Source organism: Mus caroli, unplaced genomic scaffold (assembly GCF_978045245.1).
Source record: "Mus caroli unplaced genomic scaffold, Mus_caroli_1 scaffold_19, whole genome shotgun sequence".
Lineage (NCBI taxonomy): Eukaryota > Metazoa > Chordata > Mammalia > Rodentia > Muridae > Mus > Mus caroli.
Window position 1 is genome coordinate 65,700,065 of NW_028227274.1, and position 18,022 is coordinate 65,718,086.

Below are 18,022 nucleotides of genomic sequence, written 5' to 3' on the forward strand. Positions count from 1 at the left end.
GTCCCACGGTGGCCATGAGGTTGTAGCCTTAGGTAGATAACTAGTGTAGGTGCTTGGGGCAGATAACTTATATGGGGTTTCCACATACACTCACTCTTACATGTTTGTACACACAAGTGATGTGGTGTTCTGGAAATGAAATTATGCTATACACACTCCTGAAGCCTCTTGAGACGTCCATTAACATATGGCAGACATCTTCTGTGGCAGTCATAGGGCCTTTCCACTGTGCATCTTATTCAGTGACTCTCCTTGTTACTGATGATATTTATTTATTTTCAAGATTTATTTTATGTATGCGAGTACACTGTAGCTGTCTTCAGACACACCAGAAGAGGGCATCAGATCCCATTACAGGTGGTTGCGAGCCACCATGTGGTCGCTGGGAATTGAACTCAGGACAGAGCAGCCAGTGCTCTTAACTGCTGAGCCATCTCTCCAGCCCTATTGATATTTAAAGTAATTCACTTAAAGACATATTTACATGTTCTCTTGATTATCTCATAAAATGTGCCTATTGAGTTTGAAGATTTTTTTTAAGATGTTATTTTTTTTAACATGTGTATGAGTGACATAGGTATGTATGTACACATGCATGCAGCACCTGAAGAGACCACAAGAGGGCGTTAGATAACCTCGAACTGGAGTTAAACAGTTGTGAGCTGTCATGTGGGTACCAGGAAACAATCCAAGATCCACTGCGAGAGCAGTTAATACTCTTAACCACTGAGCCATCTCTCTAGCCTGCAAATATATCTTACTGGAAGATTACCTTTGATTTTTGGCATGCAATGATGCAGGGTTTTGGGGTTTTTTTGTTTTGTTTTGTTTTGGTTTTTTGCTTTCAAGATAAGACATGGTTTCTGTGTGGCCCTGGCTGTCCTGGAACTCACTATGTAGACAAGGCTGGCCTCGAACTCAGAAATCTGCTCCCTGAGTGTTGGAATTTAAAGGCATGTGCTTCCACCCCATCTGCAGATAAAATTAAATGACATAAAGCATAAATCATCCTGTGTACATATAGACATGATTGTTCTAGTATAATGATCATCAAACCTTAATCCAATTTGGGTAAGTAATATTTAATGTAGCCCTCATGAATATGAACTAATTGGGAAAAGTATACAGATATTTCTAAGGCCTTATAACCATGTTGTCATTTGCAATTTTAAAAACGTTTTTGTAGCAGTGTCATGTGATGCACATTGTCATTACAGCACTCAGAAAAGCAGAGTCTAAATACATTTCCCCCGGGTCTCCCTCGAACCCTTATTAAGTATATCCCGTCATGAACTTACATACATATCTTGTATTACACATAGGTCTGCATTTCTACAGGTTGGGGAGAAATGTTTTCTCTAGTAATAAATGTAAGTTTTGTGATTAAAGAAACTGAAAGAGAATGTTTCAAATGTCGGCACCAGCCCTTCCCAATCAAAGTCTCTTCTGTAAAGGAAGGTTAAGAAGGCCTGCTGGCTGAAGCAGCCGCTCTACAACACCCTGGCCACTCGATGGGCTTTGCTAGCCATTCTGACTCTTTTGATAAGACTCAGAACTCTTGGAGGTGTGTTAGGCTCCTTTCCATGACTGGACTGGATATAATTAGAGGGCAGGAACCACCTCTGTGCTGGTCTTCAGTTACAGGTGCAAAATCAACAGTTCCTAGGAAAATGTGAGAAAGTAACCTTGGGCGGCGAGGGAGATGCCCTGTTCACATTGACCTTCATTACTGTTTTGGAGCTGGGCACAGTGGCTTGCACCTTCTGTCTTGACTTTCCTGGTGGCAAAGGCGGGTCTTTGTGAGTTTGAAGCTAGCCTGGGTCTAACAAAGAGTTCCAGGACAGTTAGGGCTACAATAGAGAGGATCCTGTCTTGAAACAAATTACTGTCTTGAGAAGAAAATAAGTGTTTGTACATAGTACATGTTGAACATCCTTTATCTAAAACTCCTTGAAGCCCGACTTTTGGGGTGTTAGAATAGTTACATATATATATATATATATATATATATATATATATATATATATACACACACACACACATATATATATATATGGAGCTTCATTGCAAATGGAATAGTGACCATGTATTGGTTTTCATATACTTTATACATAGAACCTGAAGGCAGTTCCTACAGTGTTTTCAGGGCTTCTGCACTTTGATGGGCCTGTCACATGAAGTCAGGTATGAAATTTTCCACTCATGATGTCAGATCAATGCTCAGAAAGTTTTGGGGTTTGAAGTGTTTTGAATTTTTGGATTAGTGCAAATTACAGAAAGCTCAAAACTACGATGTATACATTGTATCCTCTTTGAAGTTTACCATGAGCCAAAATTATTTAAAAATAAGATCTGAGTCTGGCCGGACGTGGTGGCACAAGCCTTTAATCTCAGCACTGGGGAGGCAGAGGCAGGCGAATTTCTGAGTTCGAGGCCAGCCTGGTCTACAAAGTGAGTTCCAGGACAGCCAGGGCTACACAGAGAAACCCTGTCTCAAAAAACCAAAAAAAAAAAAAAAAAAAAAGATCTGAGTCTGGCCTGGTGGGGCTAGCTAGCTACATGAGTTTGAGACCAGCCTGGCTATATATGTGTATATATATATATATATATATATATATATATATATATACACATATATATGGCTATATATATATAGCAGACTGGCTCAAAACAAAAAAAAGTGACATGACCAGGTCAAGACAAATGTATCTTAAATTTTTTTTTTTTTTTTTTGGTGTTTTGAGACAGGGTTTCTCTGTATAGCCCTGGCTGTCCTGGAACTCACTTTGTAGACCAGGCTGGCCTCGAACTCAGAAATCCACCTGCCTCTGCCTCCCGAGTGCTGGGATTAAAGGCGTGTGCCACCACGCCCGGCTTAAAATTTTATATTGTTTAATCTAATGCCCTAAGGTTGATTCCAGGTGAATCAGGGCCTCAGCGTATAAAGTGTACTCTTTTAATGAACAGAACCCCAGTCCCTGGATGTATAGTTGGCCTGTCTGAAGAAGTGCTTGCTCACCTGCCTTCTAGGCACCGTGATGGGTCCCTGTTACAGCCTGGTTTCTGGTCCTTTGCTCCGGGTCTCTTTCACTGAAAAAAAATACTGATGGGAGAAAGCAGGTCACTGATATTCCCTTTTGGAATTTTGCTACCTTGCAGGACAGACGGGTGCCGGGAACAACTGGGCCAAGGGTCACTACACGGAGGGCGCGGAGCTGGTGGATTCGGTGCTGGATGTGGTGCGCAAGGAGTGTGAGCATTGCGACTGTCTTCAGGGCTTCCAGCTCACGCACTCGCTGGGCGGTGGCACGGGCTCAGGCATGGGCACACTGCTCATCAGCAAGATCCGAGAGGAGTACCCGGACCGCATCATGAACACCTTCAGCGTCATGCCGTCACCCAAGGTCTCAGACACCGTGGTGGAGCCCTACAATGCCACATTGTCGGTGCACCAGCTGGTGGAGAACACCGACGAGACCTACTGCATCGACAACGAGGCCCTCTATGACATCTGCTTCCGCACGCTCAAGCTGACCACACCCACTTACGGGGACCTCAACCACTTGGTATCCGCCACCATGAGCGGTGTCACCACATCACTGCGTTTCCCTGGCCAACTCAACGCCGACCTGCGCAAGCTGGCTGTGAACATGGTGCCATTCCCACGTCTCCACTTCTTTATGCCCGGCTTCGCCCCCCTCACAGCCCGGGGCAGTCAGCAGTACCGTGCCCTGACAGTGCCTGAGCTCACACAGCAGATGTTCGATGCCAAGAACATGATGGCTGCCTGTGACCCACGCCATGGCCGCTACCTGACCGTTGCCACTGTCTTCCGGGGCCCCATGTCCATGAAGGAGGTGGACGAGCAGATGCTGGCCATCCAGAACAAGAACAGCAGCTACTTTGTGGAGTGGATCCCCAACAATGTCAAGGTAGCCGTGTGCGACATCCCACCACGGGGCCTGAAGATGGCCTCCACCTTCATTGGCAATAGCACTGCCATCCAGGAGCTATTCAAGCGCATCTCCGAGCAGTTCTCGGCCATGTTCCGCCGCAAGGCCTTCCTGCACTGGTTCACCGGCGAGGGCATGGACGAGATGGAGTTCACCGAGGCCGAGAGTAACATGAATGACCTGGTGTCCGAGTACCAGCAGTACCAGGACGCCACGGTCAATGATGGCGAAGAGGCATTTGAAGACGAGGATGAAGAAGAGATCAATGAATAGGGAGCCATAAGATGCTACAGTGTACATCTGCTCTTTTCTTAGCCCTGATGGTGTGGGAATGGTGCCCTGGTCTAAGCATGTCACTGGCCCCTCTCAAACCAAATGTACCACACTGTTCTCCAGGTTACCTGGAACAGTCCCAGCAGACCAGGGAGATCTTATATAGGAACCCTGAAAGCAAAGTAGGGGGTCATACAGGTCTAAAGAAAGTGACCACCTTTTGTCAAGCCCCCTTCCCACCCCAATCAGAGTTAGAATAGGGATTTGTTTTTTCATCCTTGGTGATAAAAACTAAAGCCACACAGTGTTGCCTTAAGTGAATGCACACTATGGAACTTTATGACAATCCATTCGTAATAAAATGCTAAACCTGATCATTGGTCTCTTGAACTTCATCAAAGCACTGTTATGTAGTCTCATTTTTCAGATATCTATTTTGTGAGATACCAGAACATCACATCTATCCTGGAAATAGCTGTTTGGAGTAGGGCCTGCTGTGTGGGGGTCAGGCTTCAACTGCTACCTACCACACGGCTAAACCTTGCCATTCCCATCCCTGTGCAGAAGAGGGCAAGGGTGAGGTGGGTACCACTGACATCCCCACACGTGCAAACTTCTGTCATTCTTCCAGCACAAGAGAAACACCACTCTCCTGCCCCTAGGCTTGCCAGAACCTGGCATCTGCTGGCACCTCTGTTAGTGTGTGGCAGGTGGGGAACACATGAGGGCAGGAGAACCCTTGGACACTTGTCAGGACCCACAGTCTCAGCTCTACCTGCTTGAAACTTGAGTTCCTTCAGGGGAGCTAAGAACTGGCCACTCTACAAGCCACTGAAGGACATTTCTTCCATTGTTCTAGAAGCAACCTGGTCAGTTATTTCCCTTCCACAAGAGAGGCTCAAATTGAATTACTGCTTCTCTGTCAAGGACCCCAAGTCTGGTAACAGTTCATCTACCACTAAAATACCCACGTGACTAAATAGGCCTTACGGACGTGAGACAATCCCCATTGAACAACCTCCCAAAAGCATCAAGTGGGGAGAAAATGAGGTATAGTGTGGTCCTTCTGCAACTGACCAGGCAGAGCAGATATGCTGGTGAGAGCTGAGGTGCCTAGATGCATGCAAAGCAGCTTGGGCTGGAGCATACACTATCAAGAATAGCTCCTATATCCACTGGAAGATGACCCCAGGGATGCCACTGTATTCTGTATGCCTAAAGGACATTGTCCCCCACATAAACAATGCACTAGGCGAGCTGGAATGTTTTTACAGGATGCAGATAAAAGAATAAAATGGCCAGGCATATTGGCTCACTCTAGAATCCCAGTACTCAAAAACAAAGCTGGGAGTTGGGTGCATGGCTCTTGCAAATCCCAGCATCCTCCAGGGGATCTGGTGGACTGTCCAGCTAATATGGGTAGGTACCTCCACTCACAGGCACATGCCACTTACAAGTGCTAAAAGCTGGAGGGACATTAAGGATACTGGCTGTTCTTCATAGGACCCAGGGCAGCTCGCAACTGTTTATAATTGTGGTCTGAGGAGATCTAATACTCTCTTCTGTCCTCAGGCAACAGGCATGCAGGTAGTACACAGACATAAATTCAGGCATTATACCCACACATAAAAAGATAAAAATGAATCAATCTCTAAAAAACAACAAACGAACAAACAAAAGCCAAAGCAGAGGGATTGCTGTAAGTTCAGTGCATAATGACATCTAGGCCAGCCTGGTCTGCACAGTAAATCTGATTTTTAAAATTAGCCAGGCAGTGGTGGCGCATGCCTTTAATCCCAGCACTCGGGAGGCAGAGGCAGGGGGATTTCTGAGTTCAAGGCCAGCCTGGTCTACAGAGTGAGTTCCAGGACAGCCAGGGCTATGAAAAAAACCAAAAAAACAAAAACAAAACAACAACAAAAAACCCAAAAACAAAACAAAATTAGCTATTACCTCGAAGCTCAAAATCTCATTTGAAGATGAGTCAATCGTCACTGTGCCATCCGTGTAACCCTCTCCTGGTGACCGACAAGAGCAACAGTTCCCAGCACACCTCCAGCACACACCCTGACCCACCATCGCCTCTCTGAACTCGGATGGTTCAGGGCAGTGTAGCCTAGATGGCACAATGTCCACTTAGTCGTGACAGCTCAGGGGGAACCTAGCTGATGCAGTTACCACAGCTGCTCCCGATGACTGGCTCCTGGATCCAACAGTACTGGTCGGGGCATGAATCTGGAAGGCTGCGGGTTTCTGTGGGAGCTGATGAGACCAGCAAGGTGAGCTTTTGAGGAGTCCATCTCCAAGACAAAGCACACTTAACTCCTTGACATTATGTTTTCTACATAAGCACAGCATGGCAACCCTTCATATGCTCAGGAAAAAAGTGCAATGTCCACCTTTATTTCTGATATAAAGACTCCATATTTACATAATACATTCATGTTTTTAAATATGGTACAGTTCTCTATAGAAAACCATTCCATTAAAACAGCAACAAGTGATCTGAATTCAAATTTGAAAATATTTGGTTGAATCAAAATATTCTTATTAGGACTCCAACTGAATTTCACAGTACGTCTGCAGAGATGTCACAGGAGGAATGAAGAGAGGGTGGTAGGAAAAGTCTCCCCCGGGACAGGCCTCAGCAGATGGTGCTGTCTCTCCTGTTCCAGCCACTGTTCGTGAGGGCGAGGCTGAGGAAGTCTCCTTCCCAGCCCTGGGCAGTTGCTGCAGTTGCTGCTGCCCTCAGCTGTAATGGAGACCATCTTCTCCGCCTGGCTGACTCTGGCTGACTCGGCTGCTGGTTCTGCAGCAGGGCCCTTGTTCAGACTGAAGCCCTGGGAGGACAAAGCAAAGGGGCCTGCAGCCCCCAGCCTAGCTGACAACCTTCTCATTCAGCGGCTCCTCCTTCTCCTTCTCCTTCTCCTTCTTCTCCTCCTTCTCCCGCTCCTTGTTCCAATCTTTAAGGCCTTCAGGAAGAGAAGTGTCCTCGTCTAAGCTGCCAGTGCCTTCCACAAATTCTTCATATGTGGACTTTTCTGTAAATGGTCTGGGACCGAGAAGCTGAACCATGTCATTCTTGTCTAGGACTTCCTTTTCTAACAGTAAGAGAGCGACCTGAAATACAAGCAGTTCCCACTAAGTTACTGAGCAAATCTACCTAAAAGGTAAGATTTCTACTTACAGAAATGATCAGAGCACTTGCAGAGGACCCGAGTTCAGTTCCCAGCAAACCACCATTTCATAACTCTAGTTCCAAGGGGTTTAATCCCCACTTCTGGTCATTGAGAGCACCAGACATGCGCATTGTGCACACACATACATTCAGGCAAACACTCATACACATCAGAAAACTCTAATATTAAAAAATAAAATAAGGGCTGGTGAGATGGCTCAGTGGGTAAGAGCACCCGACTGCTCTTCCGAAGGCCCAGAGTTCAAATCCCAGCAACCACATGGTGGCTCACAACCATCCGTAACGAGGTCTGGCGCCCTCTTCTGGAGTGTCTGAGGACAGCGTACTTACATATAATAAATAAATAAATAAATAAACAAACAAACAAATAAATAAAATAAAATAAAAAAGGGTTGGAGAGATGGCTCAGTAGGTAAGAGCACTGATTGCTCTTCTTCCAGAGGTCCTGAGTCCAATTCCCAGCAACCACATGGTGGCTCACAACCATCTGTAATGGGATCTGATGCCCTCTTCTGGTGTGTCTGAAGACAGCACCAGTATATTTAGATATAATAAATAAATCTTTAAAACAAAAACAAACAAAAGATAAAAAAGAACCTAAGATAACAGAACATGTCTCATAAATCAGGGCACATGTATACAATTGAGGATTATATAGCTGTAATAAGGAATGCACATAGTTGCATAGTTGACTCTAGGTACCTGAGGAAGCTGGAGGCTTAGCTGGTACTGTGGTAGCCAGTTCCCTTATCTGGAAGAAGAACCTCAGACAACCTGCCAAGTCCTTCCTCCACAGCTAGGCCCTGAGCAAAGCCCTCAGCCCTCTCCTCGAAGTAGACTACTCCCTGGCTGGCTCAATTCTCTTCATTGCTTTCTTTTCTCTGTTGGGTCAGAAAGTACTTCTAGAATCCAGTGTTTCAGGATCCTTACCCCATTCAACACATCTTCCCTTCACCAAACACTCACTTGCTATCTACTGTAAGGACACGTATCTAGGTAGGGTATGGTAAGTGCACCCCTCCCCACTCACCTCCATTATGTCGGCATCCTCTAGGCCAGCACAGAGAGCCATTTTGATTCTGGCAGCTTCTCATTTTAACTACTTGGCTCACGGGCTCTGGCAAAGCTCCCTGGGAACGAGGCTGGCCTAAAGCAGTTGTTTAAAGCCTCCCCTCATCTAACACGAGAACCAGAACAGTTCCCGCTTCTGTTCCCCAGCCACAGGGAGGACACTTAGCTCAAAGTGAAGAAGGCACTAAACCATCGCAGGACGCCACATGGGGGACTCACCCCTCTAATTCCAGTACTCAGGAGGCAGAGGCAGGGGAAGCCTAACAAGATTGGTGCCAGCCTGGTCTACATAATGAGTTCCAGGCCAGCCAGGGTTACATAGCAAAATCCTGTCTCAAAAAATAAACAAGGCTGGCAAGAAGGCTCAGCAGGTAAAGACACTAGCTGAGCAACCTTGATGACCTCAATTAAACTCCTAGGCCCACAAAAGATGGAAGAAGAGAACCAACTCCACAGAATTATCATCTGATTGACATTTGTACAGGTGTGTACACGTGCACATGCTCAGAGGCTCATCTGTACGCAGGCACCTACCTTCTCCACGTCAGCCTTCTTCTCTGTGAGAAGAGCCACCGTCCTTCTGTAGGCATCGCTGATGAGTATCCTCACTTCATCGTCTATCATCCGTGCAGTGGCCTCACTGTAAGGCTTCTCTAACACCATGTCCCCCTGTCGTGGGAGGTCAAAGGAGATCTGCCCCACTTTCTCGTTCATGCCAAACTGAACAATCTGAAAAGGATCCAGGACTAATAGGTTAGACGACAGAGGACCTTCACCTTAAGACTCACACCAGGGGCTGGCAGAGTGAGCAAAGGTGCAGTACGATAAGTTCATCCTGTGTGTTCAGGAAACACTGGGCACCAGCACCAGCACTGAAGCCCGAAGGCTCCTCTACCTGTGAGGGAAGTGAAGGGCTAGAAGCTCTTGATGTGAGCAAACTGCCAAAAAGTTCTCCCTGTGAACACACGGTCGCAACCCGAGAACGTGGGACACAGGATGACATCTGCATGAGGGACCACACGGAGAGGCTGATGCACCGTGACTCACGTGAGGCTCCCACACTACACAGCACTGCGTGAGGGAGAAGCTTCTGGAGGGAAAGCCCAGGACCAGGGCTGGAGATGGCCCAGTGGTGAATGAAGAACACTGCATGCTCGTCCCGAGGACCCAGGTTCAGTTCCCAGCACCTCCATGGAGGCTCTCTATTGTCTGTGACTCCAGTTCCAGAGCCAGGGAAAGCACAGGCTTCCCCACTTCCCCGCATCCTCGCCCTCCCACTCCTGAGATCAGGATGGAGAAGCGGACGCCTTGTGAAGTTACTGTGAGAAGAAGAAAGAAGATGTAGAATGATGCTTCCCGAGGAGACAAGCGGGATGGAAAGGCAGGTCCGCAGCAGAGCAAACTGTGACCCACTCACTGTTCCAGAAATGAGGCCACCAGGGGGAAGCAGAAAGGAACCCATGAATCAAACACAAGGCTCACATGGTGCTAGAAAGCAGGAAAAAGTACACAGGAGAAAAAAATACTTTTTACAAAGAGTAGACAGAAATAAGAGCAAATTATAAGCAATAATATCTTAGGGGGAAATGTAACATTAATAAAAACTAGTTAGAAAATATTACTTTCAAAGAAGACATGAAGGACAGGGCAAGAGCTGCGTCAGTGGAGAACAGTTCCCTAAGGAGCCACCCAGGTCAGCCCAAAGCAAAGAGCCTGCTGCTGGGCAGTGGCAGCCTGTGGTAGAAGCTGAAGAAGGCAGAAACAGTTAGAGTCAGGAAAGGAGAGAAGCTGCTGCCTGGGGGCCTGGGGAGTGACAAGGGACAGGTGCAGGAAAGTCCCCAGTTCAGTTGTCAAACTGCTGTGAGGACATGGAGCTTACAAAGTAAACTTGAAGGCTTTTAGAGAGAGGAGCAGGGATGTTCCCAGCATCCACGTGGCAGCTCACAATTCTCTGACACATCAGTTCTAGGAAGTCCAACGCCCTCTGCTGACCTTCAAGGGCACTAGGCACACATGTGGTCTATGTGCATGCACCCAGCCAAGGCACTCATATACCTCAAGTGACAATAAAATGCTCTTTTAAAAATTAAAACTTTACAGCTGGACATTGCAGCACATGCTGAAACCCTGATGATTCAAGGTTCCATTCAGCTACTTAGCAAGTGAGAACTAGCCTGAGCTACATGCGATCCTATCTCAAAAAATAAACATTCTGAAAAATAAATTTTAAACTACCTAAGCATTACATGCCGGACCCTAAGGGAAAACTTTGAAGACTATGGCACAATTTTTTCTTCTGTAACTTATTATTCTAAAGTGGAATTTTTTTTTTTTAGTTCTATGTTTGTATCTGTACAATTCTTTACCCATGAGTTCTGGTGCCCCTTACAGGTCAAAGGGGTCAGATCTGATCTGGAGTTATGGGCAGTTGTAAGCTGCCCAACATGAGCTCTGGGATAAAAGCTTGGGTCCTCTGCGTCATGTCTGCAGCCGACAGACAGTAGATCTAAGACTCTCTGCTGCAGAAACCTTACTCAGTGAAACACCATGTCACTTCAGCAACCCGCAAAGGCTAATTCCCAGGCAGGTAAGAAAAGGAGGCAGAGGCCCAGCTGCAGACTCACCTGGGCATAGGCACTCTGGGTAACCTTCCTCAAGTCGTCCTGGGCACCGGTTGTAATTCTCCCGAAGAAGATCTCCTCAGAGACACGGCCGCCCAGAGTCATGCACATCCTGTCCAGCAGCTGCTCCTTTGTGTACAGATACTGCTCCTTGGGCAAGTACTGAGCATAGCCCAGCCCCTTGCCACGCGGGATGATGGAGACCTGGGGAGCAGGAAGCACACACTGCCAATGCAGTCCCAAGCAGAGTGTCTGCACGGACACTCCCTGATGAAAGGGCAGCACAGTGCTGGGCTGCAATGACCAGGCGAGGAACCGCCTAACCCGAGAGTTAGGCCCAGAAAGCATGTCTGCCCTAGGTAAAGGCTAACTACAATCAGTCTCAGTGAAGGCTGCCTGGGGTCTCCTCTGGCAGACCACAGCACTGGCTCGCCTCCTGCACAACCGTCTCAGAGGACAAAAGGGCCAAGATGCTCAAGAGCTGACAACTGGCCTTCCAGATCACTCTTAGGAAACTAGGTGAGCTCTGTTTTCTTTAGAAATTAACTGTATTGAAGGAGGAGCTCTCTATATAAAGTTTTAACCACTCTAAGCATAAAACAGTTTTATAAACGACTTCCAACCACAACTAATCTATAAAATGGGGGCCACTGTACCCCACCGCTGCCACACAGAGCCCCAAGCTAGCTCATGTACACTTACAGACAAGTCTGTCCTTGCTAGAACGGCATGTGAGTGCCACTGCACAAAGCGTACCTTGGGTCTGGTCATCCATATTGTTTATACTAACAGCCTGCTTATTCATGTTTACAGCTTTATAGCATGCCACTGATAAACACATCAGGTATCTATTCTGTTTTTTGAGATAAAGTCTTGCAGTTTCCAGAGCTGGCCTTGAACTCATGGCACGTTAATCATACTGCTCCAGCCTCCAAAGTGCTGGGATGACAAGCACCAGTGTCCCCCGCTACCACACACACAGTTTCCAGTTCACTTTTGATGGACAGCTTACTGACACTATAAATACAGCAGAAAAACTCTTGTGTGGAGTCTATTCTCACCCGTCTTGGGCGAGGACCATTTGATCACTTAGAAGCCAGCACACAGAGCCATTTACCCCGACAGCCCAGCCCCGTCAGCAGTGCACACAGCCTAAGTGGCTCTGTATCAAGTTAGGACTCCTTTGCAGTTTCTTGGCTTGATGTCAGTTCTTATGTCCCATTCCATAAAGCCTATGCAAATCTTGCCCACTGCTTTCCTGTGTCAACTTTAAGACTTGTTTTTCCAGATCTAACTCCTCTGTCACACATTTTTACTGCAAATATTTCAGAATGTGGCCTTTTCTCCCCTCCCCTTTAAATGATTACATTTTTAAGACAGGAAGTCCATATACAACCCAGGCTGACCTGAATTTTCAGATCTTCTTGCCTGTACCTCTTGAATGTTCTACCATGTGCCTACGCACCTTTTACATTTCTTCATGGCATTCTCTAAGTCATTTGTTTTGCTTGAGTTGGGGGTCTTATTCTGTGCCCAGACTGGGCTCATTCTGCATGCTGGTCATATGCTCTGCCACTGAGTGACACCCTCTAGTAGTGCTGGTCTCTTTAGGTAGCCCAGACTGGCCATAAATTTAAAATCCTCTTGTCTCTGCCTCTCAAATGCTAAGATTACAGGCATGTGATACCATGCCTAGACCTCAATAACTGTTTTAAATTTTAATTAGGTCCCATCTATAAGCTCTCCCTTTTCATTGATTGATTGATTGATTGATTCTGTGTAGGTGTGGCTGTGTGCATATAAGAGTATGTTCTCTTATTCTCCATCATGTGGCTCTTAGGACTGAACTACAACTGTCACGTTTGGTGGCAAGCTCCCACTGAGCCATCCTGCCCACCCATTCACCAACCTTCTTTTTTCAGTTTATGCTTTTTGTGTTCCAAGAAAATGTCTACATATTCTGTGAGAAGTTTTATCATTTTACATTTTAGCTTTTCTAATCCATTAACTTTCTGGCCTGTGATGTAAGGGTTAATGTTTACTTTTCCTATGAGCCCAGAGTTATCAGAATCACACGTAAGAAGACAGTCCTTCCTTCCTTCCGTCTCTCCCTCTTCTTTTCACTTTATGAAGCTAGAGTCTCAAAAGGCAAGACTGACCTCAAAAGTCGGAGATGACCTTAAACCCCCTGGAGATCGTCCTGCTCCAGCCCCAGTGCATGATGACAGGTATGCACCATCACTCCCAATTCCCACCTTGAGAGTTGTCAGGAGGGATGTGGCCTCTGCTGCCAGGCGACCTCACCTGTCCCCTCCCCAGTGCCACAGGCTTTACTTACTGCAGCAGTGTACAGTCTGACAGTTGGGCAGTGTCATCCTCCCACCTCGCTGTTCCCCCTGTTCTAGCAGTATCTCCAAAAAACCTTAGTTCAGCTAACAATGAAAGCCTACTTGGGCTGAGAGTGTGGCTGAGACTTGGAGTGTTTGCCTAGCATGTGTAAAGCCCTAGGCTCCGCAAAAGAATGTTACGGAATGCTCCTAACAGACTGCAATGAGGCTACAGGTCAGTTTGGGAAGAAACAGCATACGATTCTATAAACAGAATGCACTTTTAATTATACCTTAATTCAAGGTATAGGCCCTATATTTTCTTAAATTTATATTTTATGTGTTGAGAATCTATTGAAAATGCAATTGAAATTTTTTTTCTTTTTTTGAGATAGGGTTTCACTATGCAGTTGTTGATGACCTAGAACTTGCTATGTAGATCAGGCTGGCCTCAAATTACTAGAGATATACCTGCCTCTACATGAACATGAAGGGATTAAAGGTATGGGCTACTATACTTGGCTAAACCTTGCATTTTCAAAAAAAAACTTAAAATTAAACAAAAATTTATTTTCCAATTATCCATTAACAAATACAAAGATACCACAGATCTTTGTATATTCGCCCTGGATTCTGCACATCTCTTAACCCATTAATTCTAGTGGCGTCTCTGTGGATTCCTCAGGCGTTTTCTGTGTATGTGAATGTTACCCCCTCTGCTGCTCCTCTTGCAGCTGACCCCAGAACCATCTTCTGACATCACAGTGCAGCTGAAAGCTTACAAGAGGGAGACCTCACTAGCCTCTGCTTGTGTTCTGGCCAGGATCTCTGGAGATTCCCCATTCCACACACAGTTCTATCAGACCGCCAGATATGGTCAGTTCCTATCAGATCTGGGTTTCAACACTGCACTATTTGTTTCTAGAATGTTCCTGTTAAGTATTTTTGGAATTCTGAACTCTCTTCTCAGCCATCTCAAGATGGCCACTGTGGCGTAATTACAGAAGCCCCTCAGACCACTGCCAAAGCTGCTTACTGTAGGTCAGCTCTCTCCCAACGCTGCTCTGCCTTTGGCTACTTTCTGGCTGTGGCTTTCTGAACCAGGCATAGCAGCACAGGCCTCACTCTAGGATCCTCCAGAGGCTGAAACGGAAAACTCAAGGCCTGCCTTGCTACAGAGTGAGTTCCAGCACAACCTGGAAGCTTAGTGAGACTCCACCTTGAAAGAAAAAGTAAAGAGAGTGGGAGCGGGGCAGTCACTAAAGTGACTGCTGTGCAAGCATCAGGACCTGAATTCAGATCCCCAGCACCCACCGGATGTGATGCCTATAATCCTAGCACTCAGAAGGCAGAGACAGGAGGATCCCTGGGCCTGGCTGCCAGCCAGTCTGGCTGCATCAGTGAGCTCCAGGTGAGTGAGATACTATGCTGATAATGTTGATAATGGTGATAAAAGTAATGTAGAGAGCAACAGAGAAAGATACTCAACACCGACCTTTGGTTACTACATTCAAGTGGACACAGGTGAGTAGGTATATGTGTGCACACACCTGAACACAAACACACATATACACCACATATACTTCAAAAGTAAGATAAGATAAAATTTTAAGAGGGCTAGGGCTAGCTCAGTGGTAGAGCACTTACCCAGCATGAATGAGGCCCTAGGTTCAGTCTCCAGGACGGCAGACAGAAAGTGTGCTGTCTAAGTGTGTGTGGAGTCTGCAGGAGGGGTAAGTACCTCCTTCAACCTTCAGTAGTTTCTGCTACATTCCTCCAAAGCTACACTGTTTGTTATTTCTTGAGTGAGTGCACTCCCTTTCGGCCACTGCTTCTATACTGAGCTGGCTCGCCTACTGAATGTACGCTGCGGCACCTTTAAGAGTGGGTCTGCATGCTCCAGATACCAGCCAGCGACCGCGTGGCCTGCTTCGTGGTAAGCCACCGTCTTCTTCTCCTCAGGCTGCAGAACTTGGGTTTTTTTCTCCAAGCCTAACAATAACAAAACCCCAAACCACTGTTTTAGTGACAATGACATTAAATAACATTAAAAAATAGCAACACGGTACTATACACCTCCTTACCTAAGACATAACAACTAGGCTGCCTAAACTTCCTGCCCCAAATCAGACTAGGGGCAGAGTCTAAAATATATCCAACTGCAACAAAAATGTATTTCTCATCTCTGCCCCAGGCTCACTCTTAAGCCACACACCTTTTTTGGGTAAATATAATTCTGCATTTAGGTCACGTGAGACATGAAACTCATGGAAAGACAGAAGTTCGGCAGAGTCGTCTGCCTGGTTTTGTTATGCAGAACCCTCAAGTCCTGGGACAACAAGGACACTTGCTGTCTGCTGGCAGTGGAAGGCAGAGGACAGGAAAGACAATGCCAGTGAAAGACCTGAAATCCCACTCAAAGCAGGCCAGGCCATCACACAGGCCAGACAGTTTATGGGATGAAGGACTATGTCAAGAAACACTTTAGGAAGGCCAGTTCCCAATCCATAGTCCAAATGATCCTGTGTAAGAGTTCAATACCAACTACAGAGCTCAAAGATCTGCAATTTCAGCTTTTTCCAGCCTGCAGAGAGGCAGACTCCAAGCCTCATTTTATACCATGATCTATAATTGTAAACCTTAATAGTGCGCATTCTGTGGCGGGCAAATTATCACCTCAAGTGTTCTGCTTTGTTTAAAGTAATTCATCTGAGGGGGACGGGGAGGGGAGGGGAGGGAGGAAGCTATGCTCTCAATAACCTAAGACACGTGTATCCCAAGGCTACCAGGGTCAAAGTCACTAAGGATGAGTTAGTGCACCTTCTGTCTCCTCACACGTTTCCTTTTGGGGTGCTGGAGATGGAACCCAGCGCTGTGTGCACTAAGCAGGAACTCCACCATTATGCTATAACCCCTAACCTTCCTGCACGTGTATCTGAGTTTACAAACAATCCCCTCATAGTTCATCACAGGCTTCCTCCCTGTCTCAGTATGCCACATTATTACAAAGCATGAGACTTTGGTTCACAGAGGCAGCGTGTCTGGAGATAGCGTGGCAAGCCCCAAGGCTACATGGATATATTACAATGGATATACTTTTTTGGTAGCTCTTACGAAAACAGAGAAATCATGGAGTGGAGATTCCTTTCATGAGCTGGGCTCAAACCTGATAGTCTCCTCTCACCTTCTGAGTGCTGGGATTACAGTCACACCCCACCTATCACCTTGACTACCACCATCCTTTTGACCGGAGTTATACTCAGCTGCCTTACCTCCAATCACTCGCTCAATCGCTTGTTCGAAGTGCTTCTCATTAATGGCATCTGAAAGGTGTCTTGCAGCAATCAAAGCGGCTTCATTGCAGACATTGGCAACATCAGCGCCTACAAAATGAGCAGACAACATCATGCTCAAACTGACCAGTCACACAGATCACGTCAAGTGTTTGTAAGACCCTGAGCTACTCTAGTACTGAGTACAAGCTATGTACTCTTGGCCCTGGGAGCTAAAATGAGAGGATCAGTAATAAACAGGTAACTTCAGAAAACTATTTTGTTAATAGATGATATGGTTCATGTAATAGCCAAACTATGATAGCATCTTTAACATTTTATTTTATTTATGTGTCTGCGTGTTTTGCCTACATGTATGTCTGTGCACCAACTGCATGCAGTGTCAACAGAGACCAGAATAGGGCGCTAGACCACCTGGAGCTGGAGTTACAGATTGTTGTTAGCTGGGTGGGTGCTGGGAATAGAACCTGAGTCCTCTGGAAGGGCAGCTGGTGCTTTTTTCATTTTCTTTTTTAAGATTTATTTATATATGGACTGGAGAGATGGCTCTGTGGTTAAGAGCACTGACTGCTCTTCCAGAGGACCTGAGTTCAAATCCCAGCAACCACATGATGGCTCACAACCATCTGTAATGGGATCTGATGCCCTCTTCTGATGTGTCTGAGGACAGCTACAGTGTACTTACATATAGCAATAAATAAACCCTTTAAAAAAAGATTTATTTATGTAATTTATGAACATGAGTGCTCTCTCGCATGTGTGCTTGCATGACAGAAGGGAGCATCAGATCCCAGGACAGATGGTTGTGAGCCACCATGTGGTTGCTGGGAACTGAGCTCAGGAGCTCTGGGAGAGCAGTCACTGAGCCATCTCTCCAGCCCAATGACAATATTTTTAAATGTTCATTAATTTTCTTAGTTTCACCCATCTTTGCTGAGAAAACAACTTTCAGAAATGTTAGACAACATGCTTATACGACATATAAAAAATACATTAAAATAATCTGTTTGGCTAACAAACTAAATTTACATAATGTGAAGCTTGTCAAACGCTTGTTTTGCCAATGGCTTTACGTGGATTTTTCAGATTAAATATACATTAACACAAATAAGCTACAACATGTGCTAAATAAATAAGTTTTAAACAGTCTAGTACTTCTGAGTAAGGTGACCCACAGAAACTGCCCCTCTGAAGGAGAAGATTCTAAGGGTAAAAAAAATGGGATTTACTGAAAAGATAGAAAGACAGAGTCACAAAGTCACAAAGGTCTTGACATCCCAGCTGA

The 18,022-nt window shown here is 46.0% G+C and overlaps 2 protein-coding genes across 2 annotated transcripts in view; one reads left to right on the forward strand and one right to left on the reverse strand.

Moving 5' to 3' along the window:
• Positions 1–4,600, forward strand: part of Tubb6 (tubulin beta 6 class V) — a 12,191-nt gene extending 7,591 nt beyond the window's left edge. Inside the window, exon 4 of the mRNA XM_021150156.2 lies at positions 3,160–4,600. Within this exon, the coding sequence (XP_021005815.1) occupies positions 3,160–4,226 (1,067 nt within the window). The 3' untranslated portion in view covers positions 4,227–4,600. The remainder of the gene's footprint in view (positions 1–3,159) is intronic.
• A 1,548-nt stretch (positions 4,601–6,148) lies between these two features.
• The window catches only part of Afg3l2 (AFG3 like matrix AAA peptidase subunit 2), a 45,183-nt gene continuing 33,309 nt past the window's right edge, over positions 6,149–18,022 (reverse strand). The window contains exons 13-17 of the mRNA XM_085833482.1: positions 16,717–16,827; positions 15,321–15,436; positions 11,121–11,321; positions 9,031–9,225; positions 6,149–7,346 (exon numbers count right to left, since the gene is read on the reverse strand). Of these exons, the coding sequence (XP_085689608.1) occupies positions 7,104–7,346; positions 9,031–9,225; positions 11,121–11,321; positions 15,321–15,436; positions 16,717–16,827 (866 nt within the window). The 3' untranslated portion in view covers positions 6,149–7,103. The remainder of the gene's footprint in view (positions 7,347–9,030; positions 9,226–11,120; positions 11,322–15,320; positions 15,437–16,716; positions 16,828–18,022) is intronic.